Here is a 21,146-nt window from a genome sequence, read left to right as displayed (position 1 = left end):
GAAGATCCCAAGTGCCGCGGAGCGGCTGGGCCCGTGAGCCATGGCCTCTGAGCCTGCGCGTCCGGAGCCTGTGCTCCGCAACGGGAGAGGCCACAATAAAAAAAAAAAAAAAAAAAAAAAAAAGTACATAATGCGTGTACGGCAAATGGTTTTACTCAAAACATCCATTTACTTACTGGAAGTGGTCAAAGTGGGAAAGGCAGTTAACACACTTTTTTTCTCTTTTAGAAGAGCAGATGTGGTCTTTTACCCATAAGCTCCGTCGCATCAAAAGAACAAAGTGGGTTTAACATTTAAGAGAATTCAGCATTACTAGTTTTTAAAGAAATACCTTAGAAACAAATCAGTCTGCTTTAACAAACTGCACTCATGCTAATGAAATTTTAATCTTCTTTAACGGGTCACAGCCCAAATCCAAATTGTTGAATAATCCTCAAAGAAAGTGGAATGTGAAAGGTTGAGTTCGACTTAGATCTGGAAGGAAAAAGAACATCAGATCAACCAAAAGAAGAATTTTTATATTCCAACAGTCTACCACATGTAAGGGACACATGCACCCCCTTAGGCTATCTGGGAAACAAATCCAGTTTGAAGAGGAAATTCTGAACACTAGGTTTTTCTCAATTCTGGTCTGCTGTCATTGAATCTTTACAGCAGCCTTCAGAATGCTATACATTATGCAGAATATTCTCAATAAAGTTTACTATTTTACTATCTCCTTCCTTTTGTGCTACTGATTAGAAATTTATTTTGGGGGTAGGAACAGACACAGGGAGTGTTACTTCCTTGAGAAACGGAGAAGTGAGATACCAAATTCTCCTCCCAGTCAACCTGGTTATACGAGTGAAGGCTAGAACACATAGAAACCATTTGGAGAAACACCTTAGGGAAGAAGTCGGGTTCTCAGGTGACAGACAAAGCGACCCTTACGAAATGTCCAAGATAACTCAAATTCCTTTAATAACCACTACCTTTACTATCCCTTACTGCCAGCCTCAGTTCTGAAGAAGCATTGGCACAAACTGAGATATACTTTCCTTAGAAAAGCTTAACCCTATCTAGATCCTCACCCTATCACCTCTGTGTATGTGGCTTCATATTGAGGTATGTACTCTGACTAGGTTCTTTATTTCCTAAAAAAGGTCTTCTACCCCAGCTAAGCTGTCAAAATGTTGGGATCGCTCCTTAACCTATAACACAGTAGTAGCTCCATGTCAGGTTCTTGTCACAGAGAATCATCGATAAATCTACTGTCCAAGTGTCATTCACAGCTTAGTCACAAGAATCCTCTGGCTCAGGGGTTTCCAAAGGGAGATAACATAAAAAATAGAAGGATATTGTTCATAAGAACCTAGGGGCAGGACAGGAATAAAGACGCAGATGTAGAGAACGGACTTGAGGACACGGGGAGCGGGAAGGGTAAGCTGGGATGAAGTGAGAGAGTGGTATGCAAATATATACACTACCAAATGTAAAATCGATAGCTGGTAGGAAGCAGCCACATAGCACAGGGAGATCAAGATCAGCTCGGTGCTTTGTGACCACCTAGAGGGGTGGGATAGGGAGGGTGGGAGGGAGGAGATATGGGGATGTATGTATATGTATAGCTGATTCACTTTGTTATACAGAAGAAACACACCACTGTAAAGCAATTATATTCCAATAAAGATGTTAAAAAAATAGAATGATGGATTTATTTCTTATCCCTTTTCATTTTTCTATTTTAGGGTATGCTCTGAAATACAGTACTGTATGTTTAAAAATTCATAAATACACACTGGAGATATGTACTCAAATTTTCTTTAATTCATCATGTATTCTAAAATGGTTTGGAGATGCATCAAAATGTAAGATGGACTGAAGGATGAATAAAGGTATAGGCAGGTATGTGATAAACCAAGTACAGAGATGTTAATTGTAGAATCTCGGTGGTAGGTATCACTTAATTCAGACTTCCCCGAGACCAGCCTTTGTTTTTGTTCGGTTGGGTTTTTTGTTTTTTGGCCGCGCCGTGTGGCTTGTGGGATCTTAGTTCCCTGACCAGGGGTCGAACCCAGGCCCTTGGCAGTAAAAACACAGAGTCCTAACCACTGGACCGCCAGGTAATTCCCAGCCTTTGTATTTCTGAAAAGCTCCGGTAATTCTGTTGCACAAACAATCCCGGCCAGGAGCAACTACTCTAGGTATACTCAAATTTCACCTTTGAATAAAATCAAACATTACTACTATTATTTTTAGATTTATATACACAGGTGTTCCTGAACTACATTTTTATTTAAAAGGGTTTAAAGAGCCCAACCCAGATTTAAGAGTAACTTATAATACCACCCCAGTTATTAAATAGATTTATATTGCCAGAAACTAAGTTTGAATTTCATTGAAATATTTTAACAGCAGAAGGGCAATGAGGCACTTACTCTTGTGAGCATTACTGCTTTACAGTGAGAAAAAACAACGCATTTTCCTCAAAATTAACACACCAACTCCAAACCAAGAGTTTGCCAATAGTGCATATCCAACAGATAAAATAACTGGCAAAAGGCCTCAATTTTAAGAGGGCGCTTTATTTTTTTGGTGGCTGCGCAGCACAGCTTGTGGGATCTTATTTCCCTGACCAGGAATTGAACCCAGGCCACCACAGTAAAAGCGCCGAGTTCTAACCACTGGACCGTCAGGGAATTCCCTTTAACAGGGCTTTTAATGTTATGCTGTAATTCCAACACTTCATATGAAACTGGTTCAAACAAGATTATTCTTCTAACACACTAGTGTTTCAATTAAGAGAAGGCATGTTTGTATAACACAGGGAATATAGCCAATTATAGTAACTATAAATAGAGTATAACCTTTAAAAATTGTGAATCACTGTGAACTTCCGTGGTGGTCCAGTGGTAAAATTCCATGCTCCAAATGCAGGGGGCCTGGGTTCGACCCCTGGTCGGGGAACTAGATCCCAGATGCATGCCACAACTAAGAAGTCCGCATGCCACAACTAAAAAAAAAAAATCCCACATGCTGCAACTAAAGATCCCGTGGGCCACAACTAAGACCTGGCACAGCCCAAATAAAATAAATAAATAAATATTAAAAAAAAAATTGTGAATCACCTTACAGTACACTTGTAACTTATATAATATTGTACAACTATATCTCAATAAAAAGGCCTGTTTCTTTGATAAAATCTTGTATTTCTCGTAACTGTCTGCTAAATTTCTTAATAGCTATCTCTCTAGACACCCTTAACTTAAACAAGTTGAGATTCCAACGCCTAGCATTCATATTGCCAAAGCAAATATTGACCTTTTTAGGAAGAAATACTGAAAAAGATGATAAAATTCTCAAAGCATGAACAGTTTGACTAGCACAAACAAAAGTTGAAAAACTCAACATGAAAAATGCTACTTACATCATCAATGTCTTCATCATCATCTCCAATGTCATCAAACTGGATTTCATCATCATCTCCAGGACCAAATGTATCAGTTTCATTGATTTTAGCTAAAGAAACAATAACAAATATACTCATATAATATAACCAAGATGTTAGTAAAATGAATAAATTGCCCACTAAAAGAAGTGGTTGGATATCAAATGTTGAAGTATAAAAGGAGACTCTTACAAGTCAAACTTTTAAGTTTCATTACCAAAAAGATCCTCTTAACTTCTACCTAACAACCCTAGTATATAGAACAGTATTTTACACAACAAAATCTCTAAGTCAAAATGCAAACAAGTTTCTTTTGCTCACAAAGGTATTTTTAGTGAGGCAGGCTCTAATTACACAAATTCTAAAGCTATTACAACTTCCAGCTACACTTCAAAAAACGTCTGAGCACACGCTAACAAGCCACAAATCATCAGATAAACTCATCAATCAGAAAAATTTGGTCAAATCATGCTTATCCCTAAATAACAAAAATGAACCAGGAAGTGCTAGTCCTATTCCCAGATATATTAGCATTTCCTAGATTGGAAATGCCAAGTAAATAATTTCAGCAGGGTTTTCATGCTCAAGTAAAATTATAGTTTTCTTGATAATATGCAACAGAACCAAAAAATAACTTCCAAACAAAAAATGCAGGCTTACACAATAGTATGTAAAGTCACTTCCCCTTTGATGAGGTCATGAGAAACTTATTTTTATTTAAGTTTTATGCGTTAAGAACGCATAACTTTTGTACTGCGGGGGAGAAACAAAAAACGTTGATTTAACAAAATCCTATGGATACTATGACACTAGGATAAGATGAACTGAAAACTGACTTTTTAATAAAAATCGACAACAGTACCTAATTGCTATCCTTGCTTCACATTTAAAGATAATGACAGTCTCTTTAGAAAGGAACTTTCAAATAAATACTATAATAAATTTATTCCGTTGACTGGCATTACGCAGAAGTTTAGGGCTTATAAAGGATAATTCCTCACCAAAAGTATATTTATTAGGAACAGAATCCCAGTTACTTTTTTCTTAAGGTGTCTAGTATTATGAAGTACAGGCAGGCATACATACTTGGAATGAATCACGTAAACTCAAAACTAAACATGCAAAATCCACAAAATTCTACCAAAATTCCTTCATCTAAATACCACCAGGTAATAACACTATGTAACAGGTTAATGTAATATCTCAGACATTACCATGTTCTGGAAGTTCGCCATATGCCTTCAGACTTCTAGCCTCATCTGCATTGTATTTTAAAATTACATCAGCTTTATTATCCTTAAAAAAGAGACAAATAAGATTTACAAATGATTATGCCAAATATTATCCATTATTCCATAAATTAGTTTCAAACTGGATAGAAAATTAAATTTCACTGTTGTGTTATAAACTCTTGTCCTTTTTCTAAAAATTTAAAGTTTTCTCCTACCCTCTGAAAAACATCCTTGGGTTTAACCCAGTATAAAGAAGCTTGCATGCGTAAATGAATAATGATCAACAAGCTTAGGGAAGACAGTTATAGATTTCACTTCAATAAGAGCAGAACTGTACAGACCCAATCTTTTGGATTATTTATAGTTACCCTTTGATTAGAAGTCTTTTGAAGTACAAAAATTCCCTGGGACCATAATTTACAGGTGATTAAATACTCTAATTCAAAAGCTGAGACCGGTATAATGACCCAAGGAAATTATTATACCTTTCCACGTATCAGTGGTTCTTAGGGTACAAATCCATCAGAATCTCTTATGGAGCTTTTATACCTCCTAAAGACAGATAAATTAGGAGATGTGGAGTGAAGTCCATGAGTGTGTATTGGTAAAAGATATGGGTATTTCTGATGCAAGTGTCCCACTGAAAACTAATACTTCAGAATGTTCACACTTCCCCATCTGAAAGGAATCTGACTCAGTTAAGGAAGAAAAAAAGGGTTGAAGCTGATTGTTTCAACTTCAAAAATTCTCAAAGGCAACGTAAGTGATCACAATGATCCAAGAATGGTGTGATTCACACCAGCACTTCTTAAAACGGTAAGTGTACAGAAGCCCAAGGGGATTCTGGTTAAAACGCACATTCTGATTTAGGAGGCCTGGGGTGAGGTCCAAGAATCTGCATTTCTAACAAGTTGCCAAAAGCTAGTGATGCTACTGGTCCCTGTACCACCCTTTAAGTGGCAGGGACATAAAAGAAGGATCATGGGAGATTAAGAATTGGAAAACTTAATGTGGCTGTCATTTTATAGTATGAATGTTACACCTTTCAGAACCTTGATTTCCTTATCTGTCAAACAGGGAACTAACTAATTGTTCCTACTTCTGGGGTTATCTTTAGGATCAAAAGAAGAAAATGGACATTAAAATGGTACGAGTTTAAATTAAAGCAGGCTATCTCAACCTCAGCACAGTTGATATTTTGGACCACATAATTCATTGCTGTAGGGACTGTCCTGTGCATTGTAGGATGTTTAGCATCACCCCGGTCTCTATCAACTAGATGACCAGCACTGACCCCTACCCCCAGGTGTGAAAACCTGACATGTCTCCAGACACTGCCAAATGTACTCTGGAGGAAAATAATCACCCACGGTTGAGAACCAATGATTTAAGGTAAAGATTTTAATTCTTTATTCTAGAACATATATTTAAAAAAATCAAAGTACGATCAAAGTTATAAAAATAGAAACACGATCACTCAAAATGTAAATACATGGTGATGAGTTCCAATAGGTGGAAACCAAACGGATTTCATAGCCCTAGCATGAGTAGAGTCTCCAGGTTGACATCATGAAGGACAACTACCATTTTCTTCCTAAGTGCTCATCTAAATTTAGAGCACATACTTTTATCATGGTTTGTACTGCAATTACTTGTGTGCCTGTCTTACCCTCTCCACTACCAGGCCATAAGCATTTTGTGAGATGACAGCTTGACTCATTCAGTTGTATCCCCTAGAGTAATGGTTTCCAGATTTTGAGTTCAAGACGTATAAGTTAAAAAAAAAAAAATTTTTTTAAAAAATGGAGGCAGGCAGTCCAACATAAAATTATTTTTATCTTGCCAACTAAGAACACCAACAAAACCACCACAATATAGTATCCCTCATTCCAAAAAAGGGAACTTTTTAAATATCAAAAAGGGAAAAAGGACTATTTAGCTTCATGAAAAATTCACACTGTCTGTGATTCTTCTATAGTGAAAATGCAGACTCCACAGACTGGCATTTGGGAACCATGATCCCTGGGGTACCTAGCACAATGCCTAAGACAGAACTGCCCTTAAGAAATGTCTGTTGACACAACGGTGAATAGCATACTGGCCTGGAACTGGTCAAATATGGTTATGACTTATGTTCTAAACATTAATTGCTCATAAAATTCAAGCAAGTAAACAATGAAAATTTTATTTTTACCTGGTAATCCCGTAGACCAACCAATATAATGTCTGAGGTATTTATCCAGACCTATAAAAGTCACAGGAGGTTACATTTAAAATAAAAATAATCAATCAAGAGCAATGTAGAGTCAGTCTTCCCCTAAAATACACATACTATTCACCCAACTGTGGGTAAAGTACCTGTATTTAGAATTAGGAAAAAAAACTACAGTAAGCAGCTGAGCCACTTTCAAATTTTCTATAATTTTGGATATTAGAAAAACAACAATCTTATTTAACTACTTGACAGTTTAATAATTCCAGAGGACCAATGATTAGTTTAGAAATTAAGGGATTCTTAATACTGAACCCCTCTAAGTGGTCAGTTATCCATTACAACATATGAGAATAGTAAATTAGGAATGTGGTTTTATCTCCCTCCCTCCCTCCCTCCCACACACCCAAATACGCACAGGAAACAGAACTCCTTTAGTTTGGTAACATGAGCATTAACAAGACAAATTTTTTAAAAATCATAAAGACAGGGATGGAGTGACTTTTAACCAACCTGATCAATAAATCTGCCTGAACACCTACCCTGATGAGAAATTAATCACTACTTTCCAAGGCAGCCCACTCATGATCTCAGTTCAGGAAATTTAACATTAATACAACACTTATTTACTGTAATTCATATTCAAATTTTCTTAACACCTCCTTACAGCTATTTCCCCCACCCTCAAACCAGAACCCAAACAAGGGCCACCTACTGCATTTAACCATTGCATCTCTTTAATCTCCTTTACATTGAAATAGCCCGCCCTGCTGTTTTTTTTCCATTCATGACATTAACATTATATATACTAGCAGTCAGGCCATTCGTTTTGCAGTGTGTCCCTCAATTTGGACTTGTTAATTGTTTCCTCATGATTTGATTCAGGTTAATCATTTTGGGGCAGGAATACAACATAGGTGATATAAATGAGTCTTTAGACAGATACCTGTATAAAATTACCATCAAAGATCTTGCTGTTTTGACTTAGAGGTAAATCACTGTTCTACTGAAATCTTTTGGGAACTTACAAAAATGAGGTCCTTGGCCCATAAAAACCTTAGAGCCATTTTTTCCCCTTAACCATAATTTTATATTAAAGTAAAACAAGTCTCCACACTTACCTTTTTTCTCAGTTTCCCTCTGATGTGACATAACCTCTTTACACCATCAAAACACATCGCTTCTAACCGTCCATTTCCCAACATTTTGATTACTTGAGCATACTCTGGAGGAGGGAAAAGTAAAGGGTATAGGATATTGCTGAATTTTTGATAAAAGCAACTTAAAAGTCCACATACAACTGATTAGAACATACAGGTGTGTTGGTTAGGAATAAGTATATGCAGTAAAATAAGTACAAGGGAGTGATAGACACCAAGCTAGTTAACGGCAGAGCCAGAACCAACACTGTGTAATGCCATTTCTATGACAAGCTGTCCCTGCTATCAGAAATATTTTAATTATCTACTCATTTTGAGTTAAGTGGACTGTCCACTGTCTTCATGACCGTATGCTCTACTTCTGGAGATCAAGGTGGCCTGGCCCAAAATGTACACTAAAATGTATCTCATCAATCTCTCACTTTGGATCCTCGCCCAATTTTCGTCTCCTTTCCCTCAGAGGGTTAGTCTTTAGAGGCTAACTGCAACACAATTTTTGGTACACCGGCAAATAAAAATCAGCTTATATGTTATTAATGTCTTTGTTAAATTAGAATATCTTAGTGATTATTCTGAAGTTTTCGTAAAGCTGGAAAGATGCTCCCAGACAAAATGCCAAACTTTTAATCAAAAATCTTTCCAAAAGGGTACCCAGGAAGCCACCCTACTTCACAGCCACTTGAAAAACTGAGATTATGAGCAGTGGATTGCACACGGGCCGTCTCTTCTGTCATTAAATGACAGTTTTTTTCCGATCTACTTCAGAACCTTTAGTTTACTCAAGTTGTATGCAAGGCTGAGCTCCAAAGAGGACATCCACCAATTTGTAAATACACTGAAACAAAACTTTCAAAGGCTCGACTGTGGTGTTGACAAGTGGAAGTGAGTTACTCAGACTACAGTGAACCTAGCACCCACCTAGGGCCTCAACACGGTTGGTCGATTTAAAGGCAGGCTCTCTTCCAAAGTGGGGGGAAAACATGAAAAAGAAAAAGTAATGGCAGTCAAAATAAACTCAACTGCTAAAGGAGGGCAAGAATCAAGGGTAAGAAATAAAAGGGTCTTTTAGCCAAATAACATGTTTCATCTTTAGTGGCTTATATATTCATGGCATGAACAAATCTACCAAGTTCTATAAAAAGATAAGTAGAAAAAGTTCTTTGTTAAAAACTGCTGAAAATTACTGGGATAACTAGAAAAATTTCAATCTGGACTATATATTAGATAAATAATATATTCACGAGTGTGATAATCCTACTGCAGTTACGTGAGAGAATATACTCGTTCTTAGGAGAAACACGATAAAGTAAGTAGTAAGGGAAAAGTATCATGATGTCTTCAACTAACTTCCAAATGGTTCAGGAAAAACACACACACGCACACAAAGATGAAGGGGTTAAAGGAATTCATGGTACTTAGAGTGCAACTTTTCTGAAAGTTTGAAATTACTCAAAAACATGGGAAATGGGGATATATGTATACGTATAGCTGATTCACTTTGTTATACGGCAGAAACTAACACACCACTGTAAAGCAATTATACTCCAATAAAGATGTTAACCACCCCCCCACCGAAAAAACCCCCCAAAACATAACTCTCAAAAACCAAAACCAAACAAAACATGGGAAACTACTGTTAAGTATCTGGCACTTAACAAAAATCTTAATCAGTTTGAAAAGGTCAACTGTTCAGTTTCATTTTATTATGTTATGAAATTACATGTAATTTACATGCCTCAGATGCATTCCTCAAATACCCATGGTCTACTGAACATACTATGTAGCACCATTCGCTATCAAAAAAAGTCTACTAAGTCACGGAATCGTCAACCATAGCTTTTGAGGCTTAATTCCCTCTGAACTGCTCAATTCATTCTTAGTTGTAACATGAGTGTTCACATAAAACAGTGAAACATACACATTTACAGAAACGCCATCAATCCTCAGCGCATGCTGAGTATACCAAGAAATAACTACCAGGAGAAAGGCTCTGGAGAAGTGTGGGGGATGAGAAATGGAGAAGAGCAAAAGGGGACATGCGGTTTTTTGCTCAGGATTATGAACAGTATCTCTTTAATGTTGAGAAATTGAAAATCTTACTTAAGAAAGCAAACTATTACTGAAAGAAACCTAACTTATGAAAATGCTTACCTTGCCCATCTTCTTTGAACACCAGCTCTCTCTTTTCAGATTCATTCTCATTCTTACCTCTGCGTCTATTTTTACCTCCTTTACCTAATAGTTTTAAAGAAAAAGACATTAATTATCTGCAAAACAGAAAAAGAAACCAAACTAGGGCTTACAGAATGTTCTTTAAAAGCCACTTAAATTATAAGAAGTACAATCTACTACGTGTAATATAAATAAGCTACACGAATATATTATACAGCACAGGGAATATCGTATTTTACAATAACTTTAAACAGAGTCTAATCTACAAAAATACTGAATCACTATGATGTACATCTGAAACTAATATAATGTTGTAAACCATACTTCAAACAAACAACAAAAACCTGAAAAAAAATGAAAAATTAAAAAATTCACCTAATTTGGTCATGTATCTCCAATCATATTAAACATATACATGTCGTCACTTCCCTACCCTTCCTGGAAATCCCTTTTGGGATACTGCTGACATAAAATACAAACAAACCAAAAGGAGATATCATAAACATAACGACTACTTGGTTGAATACACTGCTCAGTGAACTCCTCCTACAGTGGCCCACAGGACCAAGGAGGGATATATAACGGATCATGATAAATTTTATAAAATGGGGTCTCTCTTGTACCTGCTCCCCCAAATGAAAGGTCTGTGTGCAAAAAGAAGATAATTGGGCCGGGGTGGGGGGTGGGTAAAGTTTTGTGAACTGGAAAGGGACACTGATTTTGTGGCAGTAGAGGGAGAGCAACAAGTCTGGCAACCCTGAGAGTTTACATTTTGTCCTATAGCTGTAGGATACATCAAGCAAGTTAAAAAGCAAGGTAATGGGCAGAAGACCTAAACAGACATTTCTGCAAAGAAGATATACAGATTGCCAACAAACACATGAAAGGATGCTCAACGTCATTAATCGTTAGAGAAATGCAAATCAAAACTACAATGAGATATCATCTCACACCTGTCAGAATGGCCGTCATGAAAAAATCTAGAAACAATAAATGCTGGAGAGGGTGTGAAGAAAAGGGAACACTCTTGCACTGCTGGTGGGAATGTGAATTGGTACAGCCACTATGGAGAACAGTATGGAGGTTCCTTAAAAAACTAGAAATAGAACTACCATACAACCCAGCAATCCCACTACTGGGCATATACCCCGAGAAATCCATAATTCAAAGAGTCATGTACCAAAATGTTCATTGCAGCTCTATTTACAATAGCCAGGAGACGGAAGCAACCTAAGTGTTCATCATCGGATGAACAGATAAAGGTGTGGCACATATATACAACGGAATATCACTCAGCCATAAAAAGGAATGAAACTGAGTTATTTGTAGTGAGGTGGATGGACCTAGAGACTGTCATACAGAGTGAAGTAAGTCAGAAAGAGAAAAACAAATACCGTATGCTAACACATATACAAGGAGTCTAAGAAAAAAAAAAAAGGTCATGAGGAACCTAGAGGTAAGACGGGAAAAACGACACAGACCTACTAGAGAATGGACTTGAGGATATGGGGAGGGGGACGGGTAATCTGTGACAAAGTGAGAGAGTGGCATGGACATATATACACTACCAAATGTAAAATACATAGTGGGAAGCAGCCACATAGCACAGGGAGATCAGCTAGGTGGTTTGCGACCACCTAGAGGGGTGGGATAGGGAGCGTGGCAGGGAGGGAGACGCAGGAGGGAAGAGATATGGGAACATATGTATATGTATAACTGATTCACTTTGTTATAAAGCAGAAACTAGCACACCATTGTAAGCAATTATACTCCAATAAAGATGTTAAAAAAAAAAAAATAAGCAAGGTAGTAACTGCCTGATCTTGGAAGTAACCAAGATGTCCTTCAGTAGGTGAAAGCATAAACTGTGGTACTCGCATACAATGGAATACTATTCAGCAATAAAAGGAAATGAGCTATCAACCCCCCCCCAAAGACATGGAGAAACCTTAAATGTATATTACTAAGGGAAGGAAGCCAATCTGTAAAGGCTGAATAGTATGATTCCAACCATATAACATTTTTGAAAAGGCGAAACTATAGAGAGAGTAAAAAGATCAGTAGTTGCCAGATGGGGAGCGGGGAAGGAAGGACAGGTGAATAGGTGAACAACAGGATTTTTAACGCAGTATGGTACTGTAATGGTGGCTACATGTCACTATATATTTGTCAAAAATCCATAAAACGTACAACACAAAGAATGAACCTTAATGTAAACTATGGACTATCTATAGTGGCTCATGTAAGATATTAATAATAGAGGAAACTGGGAGGGTGGGAGTTGGAACTCTGCAATTTCTGCTCATTTTTCTATCAACATAAAACTGCTCTAAAAGACAGTCTGGTAAAAAAACAGTAAAAAGGTACACTAGGAATGCAATCAGCAAAATCTAGCTGGGGGTTGGGGGATGATGGGGACGATGACAACATGGGGACGAATCCACAAGACAATCTGTTTTCTTCAACAGATACATTATGAAGGAAAAAAACCCCACAGATGGATGAAGAACCTACCAGTTAGAAGAGACTTAAAAGATATCAACCAATGACAATGTATAGCCCATATGTGGACCCTGATCTGGTGTGGACGGTGCAAGTTTAGCTGTGAATTAATGACGTCTGAGGCCAGGAGTTGAGTACATGGAGGCTCATTATACTAGTCTACTTTTGTATATGTTCAAAATTCTTCATAATGTAAGTTTAACAACAAATAGAGCAAGCTGAAGAAGAGTATAAAGCTACCATTGTGTAAAAAAGGGATATTCATACTTGATTACATATAAAATATCTCTGGAAGGGCACATACAAGAAAGTTAATGACTGCCTGTGAGAAGAACTCATTGGCAAGAGGACACACTTAGGAAAGACATTTCATTCTACACTTTTTGAAACTTGAATCGTGAATTTTACTATTCAAAAATCTTAAATAGGGCTTCCCTGGTGGCGCAGTCGTTGCGAGTCCGCCTGCCGATGCAGGGGACACGGGTTCGTGCCCCGGTCTGGGAAGATCCCACATGCCGCGGAGCGGCTGGGCCTATGAGCCATGGCCACTGAGCCTGCGCGTCTGGAGCCTGTGCTCCACAACGGGAGAAGCCACAACAGTGAGAGGCCCACGTACCGCAAAAAAAAAAAAAAAATCTTAAATAGTTCGACAAAAAATAGAGGTGTGACATGATCCTCTGGGTGGGAAAACTGGTAAGAAGGTCACTGTCCTTATTACACATAGAATGAAGCACACCTAGCCTGACCGTGAAGAGGAAGGGACAAATAAGAGGAATATTTCTGAGATGGAAACAAGATGGGAATTGTGACCATGTGAAGGGAGGAATAAAGGATACATGGAGCTTTCACAAAACTTCTCAGGATCTCAATTCCAGCCTCTATAAAATGAGGGAGTTAGAACAGAAGATTCAAGTGCCTCTATATTCTTTCTACCATGTAGGGTTCTAGAATTCTTCTATCTACCGGTAGCCTTAAAAATCTGTACCCTCCCTCCCATTTTCCATACTTTAAATAATGACACTGCTGATCATTTCTCAACTCTTTTTCTGACTTTTAAAGGGCCACTTGCACTATTCTTGACCTTTCATCACCCCCTACCCCTTCACTATGCCTATCCCTTTTGAGCTTCATTAAGTCCAAATTCTCAGCTTCTGCTTACCTACTTTCTAAGGAAAAATTTCTCTCACCTACCACTTCCATGCTAAGAATTTTACATCTCATCCTACTATTTCAGCTAAGCTTTGGCCTCTTATTTCTAATGTGAGGCTCAGCACATTTCCAGTGAATGGGCTACTGTCATTCAAATTTTACTCAAAACTCAAATTACTTTCTTTTACAAAGTTGGTCCTTAATAAACATCCTTATTTCTGTTAGCGGTAACATAACTACCTTAAAGAATATAAGTCTTTCAACCTATAAGCATGACAGCAATCTACCTCTCAATACTCCTCTTCAATTTCCCTATGCTTCAATCCAAGCAGACTTCTCACTGTCCCAGTAACTCGCCCTTAACAAGCTTATGCCTATCAGATAGGCACTATTTTGTCTTTATCTCACAAGAGAGAATGAAGTGAGAGCTGGTATTTGCATCAGGCAGTATCACCCCAGTGACTATGCTCTTAACCAGTATGCAATAATGCCGCCCATTTACTTGTCACTATCACCCTATGAGATAATAAGTCATTTATGCCCAGTTTACCAGTGAGTTTACTGAAGCTCAGAGAAGCAACACACTATTAGTGAGTGGGGGTGACCAGATCCAACCTAATCCTTTTTTGTTCCTGGCCCCCACATTAGGGTATCTCTCCACAGCGTTTTGTTCCCATTCTAGAACCTAAACCACATTGGCAGCCATTCCAAAAGACAGAAGAAAGGTGTTAAGTGGTAGCGACACTAAGGGACTCACGGGAGGAGCCTGGAAGCAGCAAAAACAGGTTCACAGCCCAAACAGAAAAAAGAACGTGTACCTGGCCACTGCAAAGACAGACTCTTAACTTCTTGAGTCATGTGCACTTACTCGGTCCCAGGGGCAGTCTCACAATGCTCTGTGCTATGTTCGGCAGGCCTCTACAATGTCCTGACCCACCCAGAGTCCTCAGAGCTCATTTCCTAGAAAGAGAAAAAGTATCCTCTGCTTCAAGCCACCAACCATGCCAAATCTTCAAAGCAGAGTGGGCATCAGTGCAAGTACCACACCTACTTTGTTTACTGAGTCACATATTTAGTTGGAAAATTCTTTGAATCAATCACTCAAGAGTAGCCCATACATTCCTAAAGGACTGGTGATTTTAAAACTAAAAGTAGTAACTTCTTTGAAGTGTGGGAGGGAGCACCTTACCCCAACTGCTCTTCATTAGTGGGCCCAAGGCTACCTTTTTTCCCTGAGGTCATAAACTGAGAGAGTCTAGAGGATTCTAGAGGAAATAAGCTGGTAAGAATCAATCCAAATCAAGTCATTCAACACACAGTTAGTGGCAACACACAGTGACAATACATGTGTAAACATCACAAAGATTATGTTCACAGGCTCTGGCTTTTCCAATGAATAAAAACAGAAAAATAATCATGAATTTATTTCACATTAGTAAACCGCATCTTGTAGGAGTCTTGAAAAGTACTGTTCCTCTAAGATAACAAGTAAAGATAACAGATGGGTTTTACAACTATAGGAATGCTTAAACACCAAATTCAGAATGGTGGCTACCTCCTGGAAGAGATGAAGAGAGGGAGCGGAAGGGGATTGGGGAGGGGAACACAGAGGGCTTTAACTGAATATGTGTTGTAATTCTCAAGTTCAGAGTAATGGGTTGATTCCCCAGGCGTTCACTGCGTTATTTATAATTTTTGTATGCCTCATGTGTTATTTATAAAAGAATGATTCATTGCTTGTCAATTTACCAGAATTAACCATACCCTGATCATCCCCTTCCCTATTTTACTGCCATGTAATGAAATGAACTTTAAAGGACGTTTGTGAACTGGATGTGTTTTAATGTAGTTCAGTCCCTTTGGAACCAAGGGAGAGCCTATTATTCACCTAAGGGTGGAGTCAACAGAAGGGAGGTGACTTAATCCAACAATTATTTACTGAGCATCTACTAAGTGTCAAGTGCTAGCAACCCAATGTGGCGTCTCACTGCAGTGGCTTCTCTTGTTGCGGAGCATGGGCTCTAGGTGCGCAGGTTTCAGCAGTTGTGGCATGTGGACCCAGTAGTTGTGGCTCGCGGGCTGAGCTGCTCCGTGGCATGTGGGATCTTCCCGGACCAGGGCTCGAACCCATGTCCCCTGCATTGGCAGGCGGATTCTTAACCACTACACCACCAAGGAAGTCCGAATCGCTCGCTCACTTTAAAGTGGCTAACTTTACGTGATGTGACTTTCACCTCAATAAATTAAAAAATATAGTATACGACATTAGGTATATTATATACTTACACTCTAGACATCCTTGAGACAATAGGGGAAATTTGAAAATGGACTGGATGTTGGATGATGTTAGAAAATGAAATTACTGTTAGAAATTTAGCATTGATAACGCAACTGTAAATATGTCCCTCTGCCATTTGGGCCACTGACACCACAAAAGCCCGCCCTGAGCTGTGGGCCTCCGGGAACCCCACCCGGCCAGAAGCTGAGCACCAGTGCTGGTCCTGCAGCTTTCCTCTCGGAGCTTCCCCACCCCCACCCTTCTCCTTGGCCCGCTGCTGCCAGTTGGGCCCTGCCGCTGGGACGCTGCAGAGGGCAGGCTGGAGCAGAAAGGGGATTTGCTTCTCGGTTTTACTGGCATAAACTCAGCAGCAGTCTTCTCCTGGCTGTAACTGCTTTCAGTGGTTGCAGATGATTCCCTTTTGCTTTGCCCCAGAACCAACCTCACAGGGTCCTCAAAGACCCTGCTATCGACAGCGCCCCCTCTTTAGAGGTCTGGGCCCCTCCTCCAAGTTTTGTCAGGTTTGTTTGTTTTTCTTTAATTGGAGTATAGCTGATTTACAATACTGTGTTAGTTTCAGGTGTACAGCAAAGTGATTCGGTTATACATATATATGTATATATCTAAATTCTTTATTTCTGATTCTTTTCCATTATGGTTTATTACCATAAATTCAAAATATTGAATATAGTTCCCTGTGCTCTACAGTAAATCCCTGTTGTTGTTGTCAGTCTTAATAATAACAACCTCTCTCCTTTTTTCCCTCCAGTTCTAGGAGCCAGAGCTGTTTCTAGCAATTGCTACCTTAGGGTGGTTCCCTTTTTGCCTTTTCAGCTCTCCAATACATGGGTTAACCAACCTTTATATTATAATGATTTTTTTTTTGATGTGGACCATTTTTAAAGTCTTTATTGAATTTGTTACAATACTGCTTGTTTTATGTTTTGGTGTTTTGGCCGTGAGGCATGTGGGATCTCAGCTCCCCAACCAGGGATCGAACCCGCACGCCCTGCATTGGAAGGCGAAGTCTTAACCACTGGACCACCAGGGAAGTCCCCTATTCTTTATATTAAATTTTGTCTGTGAAAATAACTTTTATTGCTATCTTCTAACAGGACATGACTGATGCATCAACTGCAGACAGTTACTCATTATATTTGCTTTATAGCTTATTGTAGGTCTGAAATCTTTCATTCTAATATTTTCATTTTACCATTTTAATTAGCAACCAAAAAATATAAGGTAGCTAGGAATAAACCGGACAAAAGATGCACATGAAATGTAAGGAGATATTAAACAACACCTAAATAAAGGAAAAATATACTACATTCAGGCATGGGAAGACAAATAGCCCTAAAGACGCCAATCTTCTCCAAACTAGATACTACTTCTCCAATAGATACAATCTTCTCCAATAGATACTACTATTGCCCTTCAGAACTTACAGTCTAGTGAGGAAATCGGAAATCTCATCGCCAGAAATAAAGGTGAAAAATAAGATATCTATTGAATGGATCCAGTTACCATCTCAGAGGGGATAAAAGATGATGTAGGTTACAAGAAAACCATGACTTTGAAAACCCTATTTTGTCACCCCGTCTTTACCAGAATAATTAGCAGTAAAATACTTGCTACAAAAAGGAACGGCAAGTAAGAGGGCAGTGAGGTGGAGTGCCCTGAGAGAGCTGCACCAAATCTCGCACAGAACTGCAACCAAATACACCAAGGAATAAAAAGAGTAGTGACAGCTACAAAGAGGAAATGAGGTAGAATTCCTGGAGCCAGCTGTGAAGTGAAAAAGAGAACAGAGTAGGCCTGGGTCAGGGCAGGGGTCTCAAAGATGACTAATCAAAGGAAACTTGTGGGTTGTGAAATACATGCCTCTCCTGTAGGAAAATACCTTTTCCCTGTTTCGACTTCCACAATTTCCTTTGAGAAATTGTTAAGAATACTGAAGACAGAAACACCATTAAGTCTTAAAAAAAGAATTTCTTTAGGACTGTTCTGCTTTTACCTAGATTAGGCCTTCCATTTAGCAAATTCCAAATAAAATTATCCTCAAATCTGACAGTTTGTGAATGTTTGGCCTAAGAATGGTAGGAACTGAAAGGTCTTTACTCCCATCACAATATATACCGATCTGGAGCAAAAGTAGAAAACTTGGCTAAATATGGAACAGGTGTTCTGGGAAAAAGAAAGCCCCGTAAAAGGATGGGTAAGAGTAAGTCTCTAGAGACGAATCCTAATGCATCAAGGTTTCGTCCACTACTTACAAAAGAGAGAGGGAGTAGTCTCAACAATACCCAACAACTGCCCATAAAGAATTCCATGCAGAAGTACCTGATGGCTACTTAAAACAGGTATCACCCTTTGAAAGTTAAGAACTGCCGGGAAGGCCAAAGACGCCCATTTGCGAAGCCCAGGCGGCCACGGGGGAGGTCTCCCCACAGGTCCCTATAGTGCCAGGGTCAGTCTGGCGCGAATCTGGAGCAGAAGCACACGTCCTCCCGCAGGAGGCCCTACAAAAATGGCGTCGGCTCCACCCCAATGTGACCAAACTGGAAGACAGGAGTAACTTCCCAGCTCCTCTCCCGAGCCCAGGATCGCGTCCGGATCGCCCAGCTGCGTGCAGGCAGGGCGGAGAGGCAGGTTACTGCCGCCTAGGAGATCCGGAGGCCGCGTGCACAGCCGGGGAGACCGGGCCGAGCGGAGTCGTGGTCCCGGGGTCCAGGCGGCATTACCTTTATTCTTAGGCATGGCGGTGACGACGGCCTCGCTGCGTCTCCGACTCCTATCTGGGTGGCGGCGGCGACTCCTCCGAGGGGCGACGCGTGGGACAGCGTGACACGAAGCAGGCGGGGGAGAGCGGACCGCGCGCGCGCGTGAGTCTTAACAACCGAGCTCTTCCGAGATCCGTTCGCACCCACGCTGGGCCGCGACAAATGGCGTCGCGGCTGCTTGCGTCGCTTTTCCCCGCCTCCCAGCGCCGTCAGGGCCCGCCCCCACTCCCGGCCCTACGGCGCAGGCGGGGCCGACTGACGCCTATTGTCAGAGCGGAGGGTGACGCGGTTCCGGAGCGTTTACCGCAGTTTGCCAAACCCCTTGGGGCACTGGGCCGTGAGCAGGCAGAAGGCGGAATCCGGGAGGGAGTGGGCGGGGCCGAGGCACCACAATAAAGGCGGGTTCTGGTAGCGCCCGCTGCTGGCTGCTTTGTGGCAGACTGGCGTCTCAAGGTTTGAGCTGCGGGCTCATTAACTCTAATCTCAACAGCTCAGTCTTAACTTGGCCCAAAGCGTAATATTTGCATGACACTTGTTATTACTTTATAAATATCTGTGTTTCCTACCTCACTGTAAACCTTATTTGGCAGAGATCACATCTCTTGGTTACTATTACCAGCATTTAGCAGAATGTCTGGCACATAGTAAGTGCTCAACACACAGGAAGGGAGGGGAGAAGACAAACTCAGTGTTAGGGGCTGCATTGTATCCTCCCAAAATTCGTATGTTGAATTCATAACCCCCAATACCTCAGGATGTGACTTTGGAGATAGGGTCTTTAAAGAGGTAATTAAATTGAAATGAGATCATTAAGGTGGGCCCTGATCCAGTATGACTGGTGTCTTTATAAGTAAGCAGAGATTAGCACACAGCACAGAGGGGAGCATCGCATGAGTAAGAAGGCGGCCATCCTAGAAGCCCAGGAGAGAGACCTCAAAAGAGACTAACACTGCGGACACCTTGATCTCAGATTGGTAGCCTTCAGAACTGTGAGAAAATAAAGTTTTGTTGTTTAAGCCACCCAGTCTGTGGTACTTTGTTTATGGTAACTTCAGCAAGCTAATACAGCTGACTATGCAGGATGAATAGCTTTATTTTTAAGCAAGCTTATTTTAAATAAATCACCTTTCTGAAAACATTAGCATTTCAACATTTTCTAAGGAGGTGGACATACCTAAGTGACAGAGAAATAAAGTACAATTGTCAAACAAAGTGGTTTTCTACCAGGGACATTTGACAGTGTCTGGAGACACTTCTGGTTGTCACATCTGGGGAAGGAAGGCCGTGTTGCTGGCATCTCGTGGGCAGAGGCCAGGGGTGCTGCTAAACATCCTACAGTGCACAGTACAGGCCCGTCACCCCTAAACAAAGCAGTATCCAGCCCAAAACATTATTAAGAGTTGAGGATGACAAACCAATGACAGATGCACTTCTTAGAGGAAATGGAAAGATCCGGGCTTCTCTTTCCATCTGCAGTATTTTGCAGTTTACACGATTGAGGATGAAAGGATAGCTATAAAATTTATTTAAATTTTACTTCCAGGCCAAATAATTGTGAACTTGGGCTTTGGAGTTAGAGAGACCCAGTTCAAATTCAGCTCTGCAGCAACTTATTACTATATGATCTTGGACAAGTTACTTAACCTATTTATAAGGCTCAGTTTTTTTCATCTTTAAATTGGGTGTATGAATAGTACTTACCATTTTGGGTTGTCGTGGGAATTAAATTGATATAATGCATTCAAGTGTTCAGTAATTGTGCCTAGCACGTGGCAAGTAATCAGATTCCAAATATTTGAAGTTTAAATATTTAAAAATCAAAAGTCTCTGTCAATTACCCAATATAAAACACCAAAGGAGAAAAAAAATCAGGCTTCATTTCTCTGTTACAGGATGGCTCCCAAACATGACTGATCATCAGAATCATTTTGAAGGAGGTGAGTCATGGGGACATCTGGGGGAAATGTGTTCTAGGCAGAGGGAACAGCAAGGACAAAGACCCTGAGTGGGAGCATGCTTGGCATATTCAAGAAACAGCAAGAAGGCCCATGTGGCTAGGGGAGCTTGGGGAGATGAGATCAGAGAGGTAGGGAGACCAGATCACTTGTTATAATCCTTAGTAGGTTTTGAACAGATCATTTTTGCTTCTGTGTTAAGAATAGACTGTAGAGGGGCAAGGGAGGAAACAGACACCATGCAGGAGGCTACCCGAAATAGTCCAAGCAAAAGACAAT

At 40.0% G+C, this 21,146-nt stretch overlaps 1 protein-coding gene across 1 annotated transcript; it reads right to left on the bottom strand.

The window, feature by feature from the left end:
• Positions 1–370: 370 nt before the first annotated feature.
• EIF1AX (eukaryotic translation initiation factor 1A X-linked) lies at positions 371–19,114 on the bottom strand. The gene is made up of 7 exons (XM_024739451.1): positions 18,874–19,114; positions 10,183–10,266; positions 7,993–8,096; positions 6,854–6,904; positions 4,642–4,723; positions 3,407–3,498; positions 371–474 (listed from the first exon to the last, which is right to left on the bottom strand). Exons 1-7 carry the CDS (start codon positions 18,887–18,889, stop codon positions 469–471), a joined length of 435 nt encoding a protein of 144 aa, XP_024595219.1. The 5' UTR covers positions 18,890–19,114; the 3' UTR covers positions 371–468.
• Between the last annotated feature and the right edge of the window lie 2,032 nt (positions 19,115–21,146).

The sequence above is a fragment of the Neophocaena asiaeorientalis genome, unplaced genomic scaffold (assembly GCF_003031525.2).
Source record: "Neophocaena asiaeorientalis asiaeorientalis breed wild unplaced genomic scaffold, Neophocaena_asiaeorientalis_V1.1 scaffold194, whole genome shotgun sequence".
In the NCBI taxonomy this organism is placed as follows: domain Eukaryota; kingdom Metazoa; phylum Chordata; class Mammalia; order Artiodactyla; family Phocoenidae; genus Neophocaena; species Neophocaena asiaeorientalis.
This window is presented reverse-complemented; position numbering and strand designations above follow the sequence as displayed.

Bases quoted from the DNA above. Each gene is read 5' to 3' on its own strand.
- EIF1AX (XM_024739451.1), bottom strand. The intron at 8,097-10,182 runs GTAAGCATTTTC...TCCCTCCTCCAG, and splicing joins GTTCAAAGAAGATGGGCAAG to AGTATGCTCAAGTAATCAAA. The intron at 3,499-4,641 runs GTAATGTCTGAG...TTGTTTCTTTAG, and splicing joins TGGCGAACTTCCAGAACATG to CTAAAATCAATGAAACTGAT.